This window comes from Ochotona princeps, chromosome 24 (genome assembly GCF_030435755.1).
Source record: "Ochotona princeps isolate mOchPri1 chromosome 24, mOchPri1.hap1, whole genome shotgun sequence".
In the NCBI taxonomy this organism is placed as follows: domain Eukaryota; kingdom Metazoa; phylum Chordata; class Mammalia; order Lagomorpha; family Ochotonidae; genus Ochotona; species Ochotona princeps.
In genome coordinates, this window is record NC_080855.1 from 3953610 (window position 1) to 3965920 (window position 12311).

Here is a 12311-nt window from a genome sequence, read left to right on the forward strand (position 1 = left end):
CGAGTGGTTTCTGGGAGCAGTTAAAGGCACAGCACAGCTGTGTCCGCCTCGTTCCTGCCCTTGGAGGTTGCTGTGTGTCTCCTAGGCCGCAGCCCCTGCACCTGACCGCTGTCAACGAGGCCATTCTCCTGGAGAACCTGGAGGTCTTCCGCAAGAACGGCTTTGAGTTCGTGATCGATGAAGGCGGTGAGTCACGGTGTGGCCTGGCGTGGTCGGGCCTGTGCAGAGCGGCCATGGCGGCAGGGGCCATGGTGGCTGGGTGACGCCGGCATGCTCTGCCAGCCCCCAGCCCCACAGATATCTGGTTCTTTCAGCTCCGGTCACCCAAAGGGCTAAGCTGGTGTCTCTGCCGACCAGTAAGAACTGGACCTTTGGGCCGCAGGACATAGATGAGCTGCTCTTCATGCTGAGCGACAGCCCTGGAGTCATGTGTCGGCCGTCGCGCGTCCGCCAGATGTTTGCCTCCAGAGCCTGCCGCAAGTCTGTGAGTAGCCCCGCCGGCTCGCTCAGCAGCGCCCTAACCCTTCGTTCCCACTCTCCTCCCTGCTTGGCCTCTGTCATTTGCTCTTGCTATGCCTGGCACAGCTGTGGCACCTCGCCAGTCCCTGAACGTGACAGGTGGTGACAGCACCCCACAGTCCCTCGGGGCCCCGTGTTAGTCGCTGCGGGTTGTCCCGCCGCGGCTACTCCCCAGCTGCATGCTGGCAGGTGGTGGTGGCAGAGGTTGGCGGTCCACTTCTTGTCCACACAAAGTCTTTCTAAGCAATCCGAAAGGCTAGGACGTTTATTCATGAGGCCCCTATGTGTGGCAAGTCCTGTCTTGAGTCACAGAGGCCCTTACGGCTGGTCGGTGGCTGAGAGAAAGAAAGAAACAGAAATTAGGGTGTGCCCTGTTCCAGGAAAGGACCAGCAGTGGCAGCTGGTGCAAGTGAGGGCAGTGAGCCGCTGTGGGCACAGTGGCCTGTGAGCTGCTTCCTGGAGACGAAACAGCCTTGCCCTCCCCACCCTGGGCAAGAGTGTCACTGCAGAAGCAGTGGCAGCAAGTGCCAGGGCTTGGGGTGTGCCAGTGGAGCTGGAGGCTGCCCCGAGTGTCTGGACAGGGCACAGTGTGAGGAAAGCATGGGGCCCCAGGGTCAGAAGTACCAGGAACTGGAGGGAGACCTCAGTGTCAGGCAGTTCAGGGCCGGGTTAAGGGATAGCGGCTGGTTGGGGGACAGCTCTGGCCCAGACCTCATGTAGCTGCAGCCCGCGGCCCCATGAGCTGAGGACCCAGGTACGCCAAGCCCCGGTATCTCAGCTGCCGTGCGGTGCCACACCAGAGTGCTGGGAGGGCTGCTGCTGAGTTCTGGTTTCTGAGCCAGCTTCCTGCCAATGCGGACCCCTGGGGCAGCAGCGAGGGCTCAGCTGGTCAGGTTTCCGCCTCCTGGCTTGGAGACCAGCATTGTGCTGCGGCAACCAGGTTTGGCCTGGTCCAGACTCCCCACCCCCGCCTAACCCATCCTTGCCTCCTGGTCTCTCTGCCTCACAAACAAATCACTATAAATTGAAGAAGAAAGTGTAAGTGTGACTTATATGTCCTGAGCTGAAGGTGCTGAAGGGGAGTTGAGTGAGAGGAGGGCTCCCTGCCCCCGAGGTTCCCCAGCCAGGCTCCCTCCTGTCTGCTGCCTGCAGTGAGCCAGAGCCCTGCCCTGGGACCTGTCCCCTGGCTGTGGCTGCATGTTGGTGACACTGGTGCCGCTGGGGGAGAGAGGCCAGGTTCAAGTTCATCCCCTGTCCTGTCCCTCTCAGCTTCCCAGTGTCTCTGCCTGCCATGACATCTCCTGTCCTCTGTGGGAGCCTCACTGGGGAGGGGAAGATGAGGTGCAGCTCCCGGACAGTGGGCAGTGCATTTGAGCTGAAGCCTGAGCCGAAGGTGGGTGACTCACGTGAAGATCCGGGGACGGTGTCCCGGGCACCAGGCACAGCGGCTCAGTGACCTTGGCTTGCCTCCTGAACTGGCCGTGACTCGGCTCTATGACCCTTTGGGCAATGAATGAAGCAGCAGGTAGAACATGTGGCTGGCTGTCCTCTCTGGGTCACTCTGCCTTTCAGATAGATCCGTGAACGTTCAATACATCCATCAGACTGCAGAGAACGGCTCACGGGGCAGTGTGTGCAGGGCCACTGCCGTTGCCCGGGGGACAGGATGGGGCCACGGGAGGACAGCAGGGCTGGCGCAGTGGCCAGGAGGGGTAGGGGTCAGGGTCGGGTCTGACCTGTGTTAGCAGCAGAGGTGGTGCTGGGTCCAGCATGCCTAGAAGGATTGAGGTGGGGGTTGGCCCAGTCGTCTCCGATGAGTGGGAACCTGGCCCGGCCTCATTCTAGACGAGCGCTTCAGAGAGCTGCGTTTCCAACCACAGACCGTGTCGTCTTGCCTGTTGTGTCTTGTGCCCAGGTGATGATTGGCACCGCGCTGAGCCCCAGCGAGATGAAGCAGCTGGTCACCCGCATGGGGCAGATGGAGCACCCCTGGAACTGTCCCCACGGAAGGCCCACGCTGCGGCACGTCGCCAACCTAGCCATCCTTTCTCAGCAGTGACCCCTGCATCTTGTCCCATTGTGGGGAGTCTGCTGTCGGAGTAGGCAGGTTCCCGCTGGCCTTTGTTCTGTCTGAACTCTAACCTGTACCTCGACGTCCCTCCGCCACCTCAGAGTGGCTCGAGAAACTTCTCCTGGCACAGGGGCCTTGCTCACACAGAATCCACTGTGCCTCTGCGCGTGTGTGTGTGTGCACGCACATGCATATACCATTTGTGCTTGTGTCCACGTGTGTGTATATATGCTTTCATGTGTGTGTGCGTGGTGTACAGACAAGAGCCTGTTTTACATAAGGAGGAAGAGCACTTACTGGCTTCCTTCCATTAATGTGAGACTGTGGGCTTTTGGAGTGAGTGGTTCTCAACTCTGAGACTCGTCTAGTTTTAACAAGTGATCCAGGGATTGCTGGGCCCAGAAGAAGCCAGGGGGCAGGTCTTCGCTCTCTCAGTGTTCCCTGGGGTGGGGACAACACGGGACTGTGCTCCTTGCGAACCCTCATGCTAGGGCTTGGTTTTCCTTGGGGTGTGAAGCTGAGAGCAAGCTTTCCTGGAATCTCCTTCCGTTTGAGCTGTGGGCGGCACCTGTGGGTCCCAGTGGCTCGCCCCACAGACCCGAGGGTGTGGTCCAGCTCTCTGCCCTCGCTGCTCCAGCTGCAAGCCTGCTCCTGGGAGAGAGGTCTCCATTCCCTGGGGTAGCACTGCTCAGGTGCCCTGAGTCGTCCACTGTCAATCCTGTGTTGCTGTGTGTGTGGGGGGGAGGGGGGTTTGCTGAGCCTCTCTGGGACTTCTGCACGGGAGCTGGCCCTCGCGGAGTGAGCTGCGTCCACATCCCCAGGAGCTGTGATCTGTCTCCTCGCATGGTAGAGGAGACTCTGCAGACACGTTAGGGAGCTGGAACTCCAGCTGGAGGAAGGCGCTCCTGGCCGCAGCGTGGCTGAAGCCAGAGACAGCCAGGGAACAGACTGCTTGGCGCCTTGGAGGGCGACTGCCCTGTTGGACTGATTCACAGAACTGCGTGACAATAAACCGGTCGCTTCTCTCCGCTAAGTCTGTGGTGATTTGTATGCAGCAGCCATGGAGAACAGGTGCCTGGATTCACCCCTTTCTGTGGGGCAGGGAGCTGAGGGGAGGGGCCCTGCTGCAGCGTCTGGAACTGAGAAAGCCGCCAGCCTGGCTCCAGAGCCCAGCCCTGGCCCTCCAGCCTTCAGGGCCCACCAAGATCTGGTGGGAGGTGAAGGGGCTGCTGCCCCTTTAAGAATGCCAGTGCACAGGGCAGGGCGGTTGCCTGGAGACGGAGCTGGGTCTGGAGGGACGCTGAGCCCAGGTCCCCATGGGACTCCTTCCTCTCCCAAGGGGCCTGAGCAGGTGTGTGAGGGCCCGGGTGCTGCTGTGGTGAGAAAATTCAGGCCATTTGAAGGCACGTGCAACTAGGATGTTTCCCTGATCTGCGAGAACGGGCAAAGCAAGCCAACACTTCCAGGTGAGGAGTGGGAGCTGCTCTTGGGTGGGGGCGCCCGAGGGGGGGTTTGGGGTGAGGAGCCGGGGGATGGCCTCAGCCAGGCTGGTGGTGCAGGCCTGGGAGGTGGGGGCGTTTGAAGCCTGTGCCCGGTCCATGGCCATGGCCAGGTCAGTCCTGGCAGGTCCTGGCTCGCTCTGCAAGAGGCACTGGTTCTGCTCCTGGGAGTTCAGTAGGCCAGGGGCCAGTCACTTGTGCTAAGAGTCCTGTGCGTAAGAACCCCGTAACAAGTCAAGGTTAAACTGTTTAGGTGGCAGAAGGGTATCAGCATTCAGTGGAAAGTTTGAAGGTGTATTCGTTTCAGAGGCGGTTACAGAGCGCAGGAGGTGCAGAGTGCTCCCCCACATGGCTGCCTCGGCTGGGCCGGCCAGGCTGGAGACAAGAGCTTCACCATCTGAGGCGTGTTGGCAGGGAGCTGGATCCCAAGCGGAGCAGCCAGGACACAAACCAGGACTCACGCAGGCCTCCAGTGCTGTGGGCAGAGGCTTACTCCCATGCACCACCCCCGATGCGGGGTACTCAGGGCTGTTTTTTCAAGCTTTAGAAAACTAAAGATAATGGCCTGGTGCAGTAGCTTAGTGGCTCATGTCCTCACCTTGCACACACCAGAATCCCATATGGGCGCCGGTTCTAATCCTGGCAGCTCCACTTCCCATCCAGCTCCCTGCTTGTGGCCTGGGAAAGCAGCTGAGGACGGCCCAAAGCTTTGGGACCCTGCACCTGTGTGGGAGACCTGGAGGTGGCTCCTGGCTTCAGATTGGCTCAGCTCCAGCCATTGCAGCCTCTTGGAGGGGGTGAATCAATGGACGGAAGATCTTTCTCTCTGTGTCTCCTCCTCTCTATATATCTGACTTTGTAATAAAAATAAATAAATCTTTAAAAAAAAAAACCAGAGTGATGACACATGAGAAAGCTTAAGTCCCTGTGCTGAGAGGCTTCCCTGTGCTTGTTTCAGACTGAAGTCGCCCGTGGCGTTTAACCCACCAGCTCTCGGCTCGGAGGAGTGTAGAGCGTGCGAGGCCTCCCGGGGGCAATGGTGAAAGAAAAGAAAAGAACGGACAGGAAGGGAGACAAGTCCATCCTCTCTCCCGCGTCCCTCTCGGATTACCCGGAATCGGCCAAGCCAGATGGCAGCGCCAGCAGGCCGGAAGTGTCCTCGAGCAGGGTCCCTGCCTCGGGGGCGCAGCTCAAGGGCCTCAAGGAGTGCAGCAACACACAGAACAAAGATGCCACTCAGTACGAGGAGCCCGTCCTGACCAGGCTCATCGTGGAGAGGTGATGAAGCAGCAGCCTGGGGAGGGCACCCCCCTCCAGGACCACTCCCCTTGTATGAGCGGGTGTGCCCGGGCACCCCACCTCCAGGACCACTCCCCTTGTACGAGCGGGTGTGCCCGGGCACCCCACCTCCAGGACCACTCACTTGTACGAGCGGGTGTGCCCGGGGCGGCCTTGGGACAGAGGGCTGTGTCTGCATTGATCACCCTTTGTCTGCCACTTTGGCATTCTCTATTCTCCTGGCAACTTCTGTAACAATTTTTTTTTAAGGAATTTATGTTTGAAAGTTATTTTTTATATCTTTTTTTTTTCATTCTATTTGGAAGGCAGAGAGAGAGGACCCCTAATCATTGGCTGACTTTGTGGGCTGTGCCAGCCCAGAACTCAGATGCCAGCTGAGTAGGTGGTGGGGACCCAAAAACTTGAGCTGTGTTGGAGGTTTGGTTGGCACCTAGCCTCGGGCATCCTAAGTGGTGTGTGAATCACTATGCCCCATGCCTGCCTCTCTCGGTAGCCTTTCGTTGACTTCTCACCACTGTTTTATTTTAAAACTAACTTAGAATTTCAAAACTGAATTTTTAACCCCCTGTTAATCTTGGTCCACTAGAGTTCCAACTCCTTCCTCCCCCGTGAAAGGTAGAACGACAGAGTGGGTAGGAATGAAGGCTTTCCAGCCTAATGGTCACTCCCCAGATGCCAGGCATGGCCAGGAGTTGCATCCAGGTCTCCCAGGTGCGGGCAGGGCCCGAGCACTTAGGCCATCTGCTGCAGCTTTCCCAGGCTCATGAGCAAAGAGCTGAAGCGGTGGAGCAGCCAGCTGGGATGGGGTGCTGGCTCAACAGGCTGAGGGCTGGCTCAACGGCCCCAAAACGCTACTGACCCTCGAGCCTGGGCTCCTAATTGAGGAAAAGAAGTGAGAGCTCACTTCTTCCATGGTGGTCTCGCTCACTTCTTCCATGGTGGTCTCCCATGGTCATCTGCTCCCCTGCCATGTCCCCATCTGTGCTGCTCTCATGGGTCCTTGTCTCTGTACGAGGTACCTACCATGTCACATCACAGAGCACCCCAAAGCTCAGCAGCTACAACAGTAAGATCATGGGTGGAATCTAGGGCCAGGTCTCGTGACACTTGGACCCTCACAATAGCTCACCTGAACTGGGCAGGCTTTTTTTTTTTTTTTTTGGAGGTGAGTGCTAGCCTCGATTCCACACAGCTTTCTTGCAAGCACCGTGCGTGCCTGGCTGCCCCAGAACAGCCATCCAGGGCGGGAGCCACCAAGTCCTGGAGGGGGGCGGTCACCCTCGCCCTCTGCACTGTCTGGTCGTGGCAGGTGGGGAGCGGTGAAGCCCTGTGTGGATTCTTTGGAGGTGAGGTGAGGCTGCCGCGGCCGTCACCTCCCCTGCGCAGAGCTGAGGTTCTGCCTCACAGCCACTCCCCTGCCACCTCCCGGCTTCCTTCTGTCTCTGCTCACACCAAGGGCCCTGTGTGCAATGCCGTCCCCTGTTCCTGGAGACCCAGGCCCCAGGCTTCTCCATTCACTCCGGCAGAATTTTCCTCAGGGTTCTCCCAGCATCACCCCTCAGTCAAGCTCGTCATTTCCTGTACAGACCTTGTCTTGCTTGTTTCCTGCTGGTAGACACCTACGTGGCCCCTTCAGAGGTTTGTGGAAAATGGGGTCGGCACGTGATGCAGCCAGTGAAGCCAGTGCTTGGGCGTCCTCGTCCCTCCTGCACTGCCTGGCCTCGGGCCTCCCCTCCGCTTCTGCTGCAGCTCCTTGCTCCTGTGCCCGGGGGGCAGCACGTGGGGCCGCTCACGTGGGAGACCCGGCTGGAGTCCCTGGTACCTGATCGGGTTGTTGTAGGCATGTAGGAGGTGAACTGCGATGGGAGATTCTTTCCTGTATTCCTCCCCGCTGTCGCTAAGCTTTGCTTTTCTTTCTTTTTTTTTTTTTAAAGATTTATTCATTTTTTATTACAGCCAGATATACACAGAGGAGGAGAGACAGAGAGGAAGATCTTCGGTCCGATGTTTCACTCCCCAAGTGAGCTGCAACAGCTGGTGCATGACGATCCGAAGCCGGGAACTTGGAACCTCTTCCGGGTCTCCCACGCGGGTGCAGTGTCCCAATGCATTGGGCCGTCCTCGACTGCTTTCCCAGGCCACAGGCAGGGAGCTGGATGGGAAGTGGAGCTGCCGGGATTAGAACCGGCGCCCATATGGGATCCTGGTGCGTTCAAGGTGAGGACTTTAGCTGCTAGGCCACACCGCCGGGCCCAGCTGTCGCTAAGCTTTTCAACGATGCACATTAAGTATGTCATTTTATGAAAGATTTGCCTTCCCACTTTGTGCAGAGGCTGCGCTCCCTGCTGGCAGCAAGGGCCGACTCCGAGCCTCAGGCAGCCGACCTCGGCCTGCAGGGCACTGTGGAGACTTCCTCCTTCAGTGACTGCAGCAGCTGTTCTGGTCGCTGGGGGCCAGCTTCCCACCGGGGCTAGGTGTTAGTTAGCCTCAGGAGAAGTGCGAGATGACCGTGCCGTCATGTTTGGGGTTGAGCTGTGCCTCTCCTCTTTCCTCTTATTATTATTATTTTTTATATTGGGACTTGTACTGTAGCTCAACAGGCTAATCCTCCACCTTGTGGTGCCGAACATCTCATATGGGTGCCAGTTTGTGTCCTGGCTGCGCCAGTTCCCCTCCAGCTCCCTGCTTGTGGCCTGGGAAAGCAGTGGAGGATGGCGCAAGTTGTGGAGAAGATTTGAAAGAAGCTCCTGGCTCTCAGCTTTGGATCAACTCAGCTCTGGCCATTGTGGCCATCTGGGGAGCGAAGCAGCAAGTGGGAGACCTTCTATATTTATGTGAAAAGGCAGTTACAGAGCGGGAAGGGGAGGTCGGGGTCGTCCACCCGCTGGTTCACCCCCAGATGGCTGCAGCAACAGGCTGCTGGGCCGGTCTGCAGCCACGAGCTGCTTCGTGTCGCCTACATGGGTGCAGGTCCCTCCGCTGCTTGCCCAGCTGGCAAGGAGCTGGGTCAGGCCTGGAGCGGGGAGGACGCTACCCCACCGATGTGGGATCCTCACCCACAGCCTGTCTCTGCTTCTCAAATAGAAGACTTTTTAAAAATTAAAAAAGTAAGTGACTTCCCGCATCAACTCCATTCCAATTTTATACTCGAACAGCTGAGTAGTGACAGCACAGTCTCCTGGGGCTTGTAGGTGAAGGGTCATGTTGCCATCTTCAAGTCAAGATCATTTCACATCTCTGCATTGGCATCGAAGCTACTGTACATCAGCATTGGCGTGGATGCCAACTGTACACGTCACTTGGTGTTGGCATCGACTGGAACCTCCAACACAGAGTCGGGCAGTTAGTGGAACATGCAGGTGTCCCATGACTGTTACTAAAATCAAAAAAAATTTTAAGATTTATCTTTGTTTTTTTGAAATGCAGAGTTGCAGAGAGAAGAAAAGACGCAAATTTTCCATCTACTGGTTCATTTCCCAGATAGTTGCAAGGGCTGGGCCAGGCTACCCATGTGGTAGCTTCTGCCTTGTCAGGCACATTAGCAGATTAGCAGAGAGCTGGATCAGAAGTGGAACAGCTGGGCCTCAAACTAGTGCCCATATGGGACACTGGTGCTGCAGCCGAGGCTTGGCTTGTTGCACTGCGGCACCAGTCCCTGAAATCAATTTTAATGGAATTGATTTCAGCATTTCTCTTGGGAAAGTCATCTGTGCTACTGTATTTTCCCCCCACAAATGGTCTTCTGTTTGTAATTTCTTCATATTGTTAAAACCAGCTGCCGAAGCTTACTCGAGATCTCTGGAGCGGTGGAACCCTGTAGGGTTTCCTTGCTTAGTTTGCTGGACTCGGGCTACGTTTGTAGGTTTTCCCCTTCTGTCTCAGCTCGCTGAACACACCTGCTGTGGCCACAGCCTTATCGGTGTAACTGTCACCCCTCACGCAGAGGCTGGCGGCGATCAGCTTGTGGGCGATCACACAGCTGCCTGTGAATTTGGGGACCAAGTCCTGTTCTCTGGGAATTTGCGTTCCCAAAGCGACCCACACCGGCCCTGTGTGACTGTCCTCGAACTCCGTGCTGGTCTCCCATGAGGATGCGACAGGCGGGAAGCTGGGAGCGAGGCGGAGCAGGGACTTGGAGCCAGGCAGGCCGGCAGGAGTTGTGGATGGCCCCAGTGGCAGTTTCCCTGCTGCAGCTGCTCCGCCTGGTTGGTTGTGTGCACATCCGTGAGGCCAGTGAAGTAAACAATGAGCAATACGATCCCGGTCATCATGCTTTCACCAGGTAGCAACTTGCTGCATTGCTTTGTGTATGTAGTTCTTTTTAAAAATTTCTCTAAAATTTTATTTGTATGAGTCCAGGACAATCTGCTCAGAGGTGGCAGGTGTCTGAATTTCCCAGCCACATGGCTCTGGCTGGGAGAATCTGTGCCGAGCCAGGCTTCCTGCTTGAGGGCCTAGCTCCCTGTCCACTGCTGCCAAGCGGTAGGCGAATCCTGGGCTTGCGGGTGGCCAGAGCGACAACAGAACTGGGCTTCACCCACTGGCCACCTGGCGGCAAACTCTGGGGTCTCGGAGGTCTGGAATTACTGCCTAGGGACATCCATGGATAAGGCCACAGTACGTGTAGATGAGGAATGAATCTGAGGGACACTCAATGACAGGGTCACTGCACTTGCGGGTAAGCGAGGGGCTGAGACCTGCTGGTTTGGAGGGGAGAGACTGGAAGATCTGTATGGGTCAGACCGATACACCAGCCCACGTGGGAATCCAGAGTTGGGCTTGTTAGCATGGAATATTGCTGACCACCACACGTCAGTCCATGTGAAAGCTAGGGCAGGGGGCTCTGTCCAGCAGGGCTAGATCCCAGTACCTGACCTGTCAGAACAGGGGACAGGCCATGTTAGACAGGGCCATGACAATAAGCAGCACACGAGAGAACCAGGTCTGGGGGTAGATTCTGTGGGGGTATGTGGGCCAAACCCTGTGGAAATGCTGGTTAGCTCGAGTTGGGGTGGGGATGGGCTGAGATAGGTGTGACGTTGGAACCTGCCATACTCACGGATATAGGGACCGAGAATAATCTGGGCAGGTCCAGGCTACAGCACCTGCATGTGCATCATAAAACACGATTTGGGGCGGGCCAGGCCACAACATTCACCAACTTATACTAGGCCAAAATGGAGGGGCAGGCTATGCCGGGCAAGAGCCTAGCATCCGTTGGCATGCATGAGATCTGGGTCTGGGAGTGGGCCGAGTGGGGGAACCTGGAAAACTCCCCTAGTGGGTCATAGCTCACACTGGTGAGCACTTGGTCCAAGTCTGGCGGTCGGCAGACTGGGAAGGTAGCTCCAGCTGTTGGCTAATGTGTGGGCCAGTTTTGGAAGGAGGCAGACCAGGCAGGGCTGAGCAAATGTTAGCTCACCGGCAAGTGCAGAAACCAGCCTGGAGCACAGATTGTGCTGGGCTAGGCTTTCACACCTACCAGTTTGCATGAGCCAGGGATGGGAGCAGGCTGAGCAGGGCCAGGTTCCAGCTCCTGCCAGTGAGAACTGGGACTGGGGGTAAGCCAGACTACAGCATCTAAGGCAAAGGCCAAGACGGGAGGGGCTGTGTCAACCTGGGTCAAAGCAATCACTGGCATGCACATGATCTATGGCTGGGAACAGGCCTAGGTGGGGAACCCTGGCTGGGTTGGGGTTCCCACTGGTGAGTGCAGGGGCCAGACTGGGGGCTGCTGTCTGGTCTGGGCATGGCTGCAGTGTCCCTTGATACAAATGTGGGCTGGGTCTGGGGTGTGTCCGACTAGGCTAGACTGTAGCACCCACTGTGCTCGTGAGAACCAGGGTAGGTGTAGGCCAGGCTAGGCTGGGTCTGCACCTGCTGAGCCATGTGTGAGCTGTGTCTGGGTGAGGACCAGGCTTTGCTGGGCTGCAATGCCCAACAGTAAAAACTGCAATGAGTGAAAGGCAGTCAGGAAAGGCCACTGTTCCTGCTAGGGCAGGATGTGGACTAAGTAGGGCTGGCCCGTGGACCCACCAGTGTGCGTGAGATATGGCATTGAAAAAGGTTCTGATGGAGGAGCTTGGGGGGCTCCTCTGTTGGGACACAGTCCATGCAGGTGAGCACAAGAACCAGGATAGGGAACAGCCCGGACCAGGCCAGGGAATGGTACCCACGGGCATACATCTAGCGCAGGTCGGGGGTAAACACTGGTGAATCAGCACCAGAATAGAGTGTGAGTCAGGCCGGGTTGGTCACAACACAAGCCAGTTCACATGAAGGCCAGGACTGGGGTCCGCCTGGGCTGGGCAAGGCTGTGGCCCCCACCATCGAGTGTTGGAATTGGGGTTGGGCCAGGCCTGGCCATGCTGCAGCACTCACTGGCAAATGTCGAGTCGAGGTGGGCCATGCCAGACTGGACTGCAGTATCCATCCAGCACATGAGACCTGGGGAGGAAGGGGTTCCCCTAGCGGACCACCACTCCCACTGGAGAGTGTGAGTTGGAATGGGAGCAGACCATGCCGGGCTGGTCAGGGTTACAACACCTGTTGGCCTGCATGTAAGTTGAATTGGGGGGAAGTCAGGCTGGGTTGACTGTTCCTACTGGCACAAGCATAAATCAGAGTGGGTGTGAGTTGGTTGGTCTTTGCTGCAACATCAGCTGGCAGATGCTGACACAGCAGAGCAATAATGGTCAAGTTAAACTGAAGAGCCACTTGAAGAGTGCTGGATCTGGGAGTGAGAGTGGGCCCAGTAGGGAAACGGGGTATCTCCCTCTTGGGTTGCCACTCCCACTGGTGAGCAAGAGAACCAGGACTGGGCAGGCATAGCTAGACAGAGAGTACCATCCACTGGCATTTGTGTGGGCTGGATAGTGGGGCTGGCTGGGTTGAACTAAGCTTCAATGCCCATGACATGAATG

At 57.2% G+C, this 12311-nt stretch overlaps 2 protein-coding genes across 3 annotated transcripts in view; both read left to right on the forward strand.

The window, feature by feature from the left end:
- Window positions 1-2754, forward strand: part of PMS2 (PMS1 homolog 2, mismatch repair system component) — a 31420-nt gene extending 28666 nt beyond the window's left edge. Inside the window, exons 13-15 of the mRNA XM_058680292.1 lie at window positions 86-186; window positions 315-484; window positions 2435-2754. Coding sequence (XP_058536275.1) covers window positions 86-186; window positions 315-484; window positions 2435-2578 — 415 coding nt within the window. The 3' untranslated portion in view covers window positions 2579-2754. The remainder of the gene's footprint in view (window positions 1-85; window positions 187-314; window positions 485-2434) is intronic.
- Window positions 2755-5112: 2358 nt separating this feature from the next.
- The window catches only part of RSPH10B (radial spoke head 10 homolog B), a 42807-nt gene continuing 35608 nt past the window's right edge, over window positions 5113-12311 (forward strand). For both annotated transcript variants that reach the window (XM_058680289.1, XM_058680290.1), the window contains exon 1: window positions 5113-5367. In XM_058680289.1, the coding sequence (XP_058536272.1) occupies window positions 5126-5367 (242 nt within the window). In that variant the 5' untranslated portion in view covers window positions 5113-5125. The remainder of the gene's footprint in view (window positions 5368-12311) is intronic.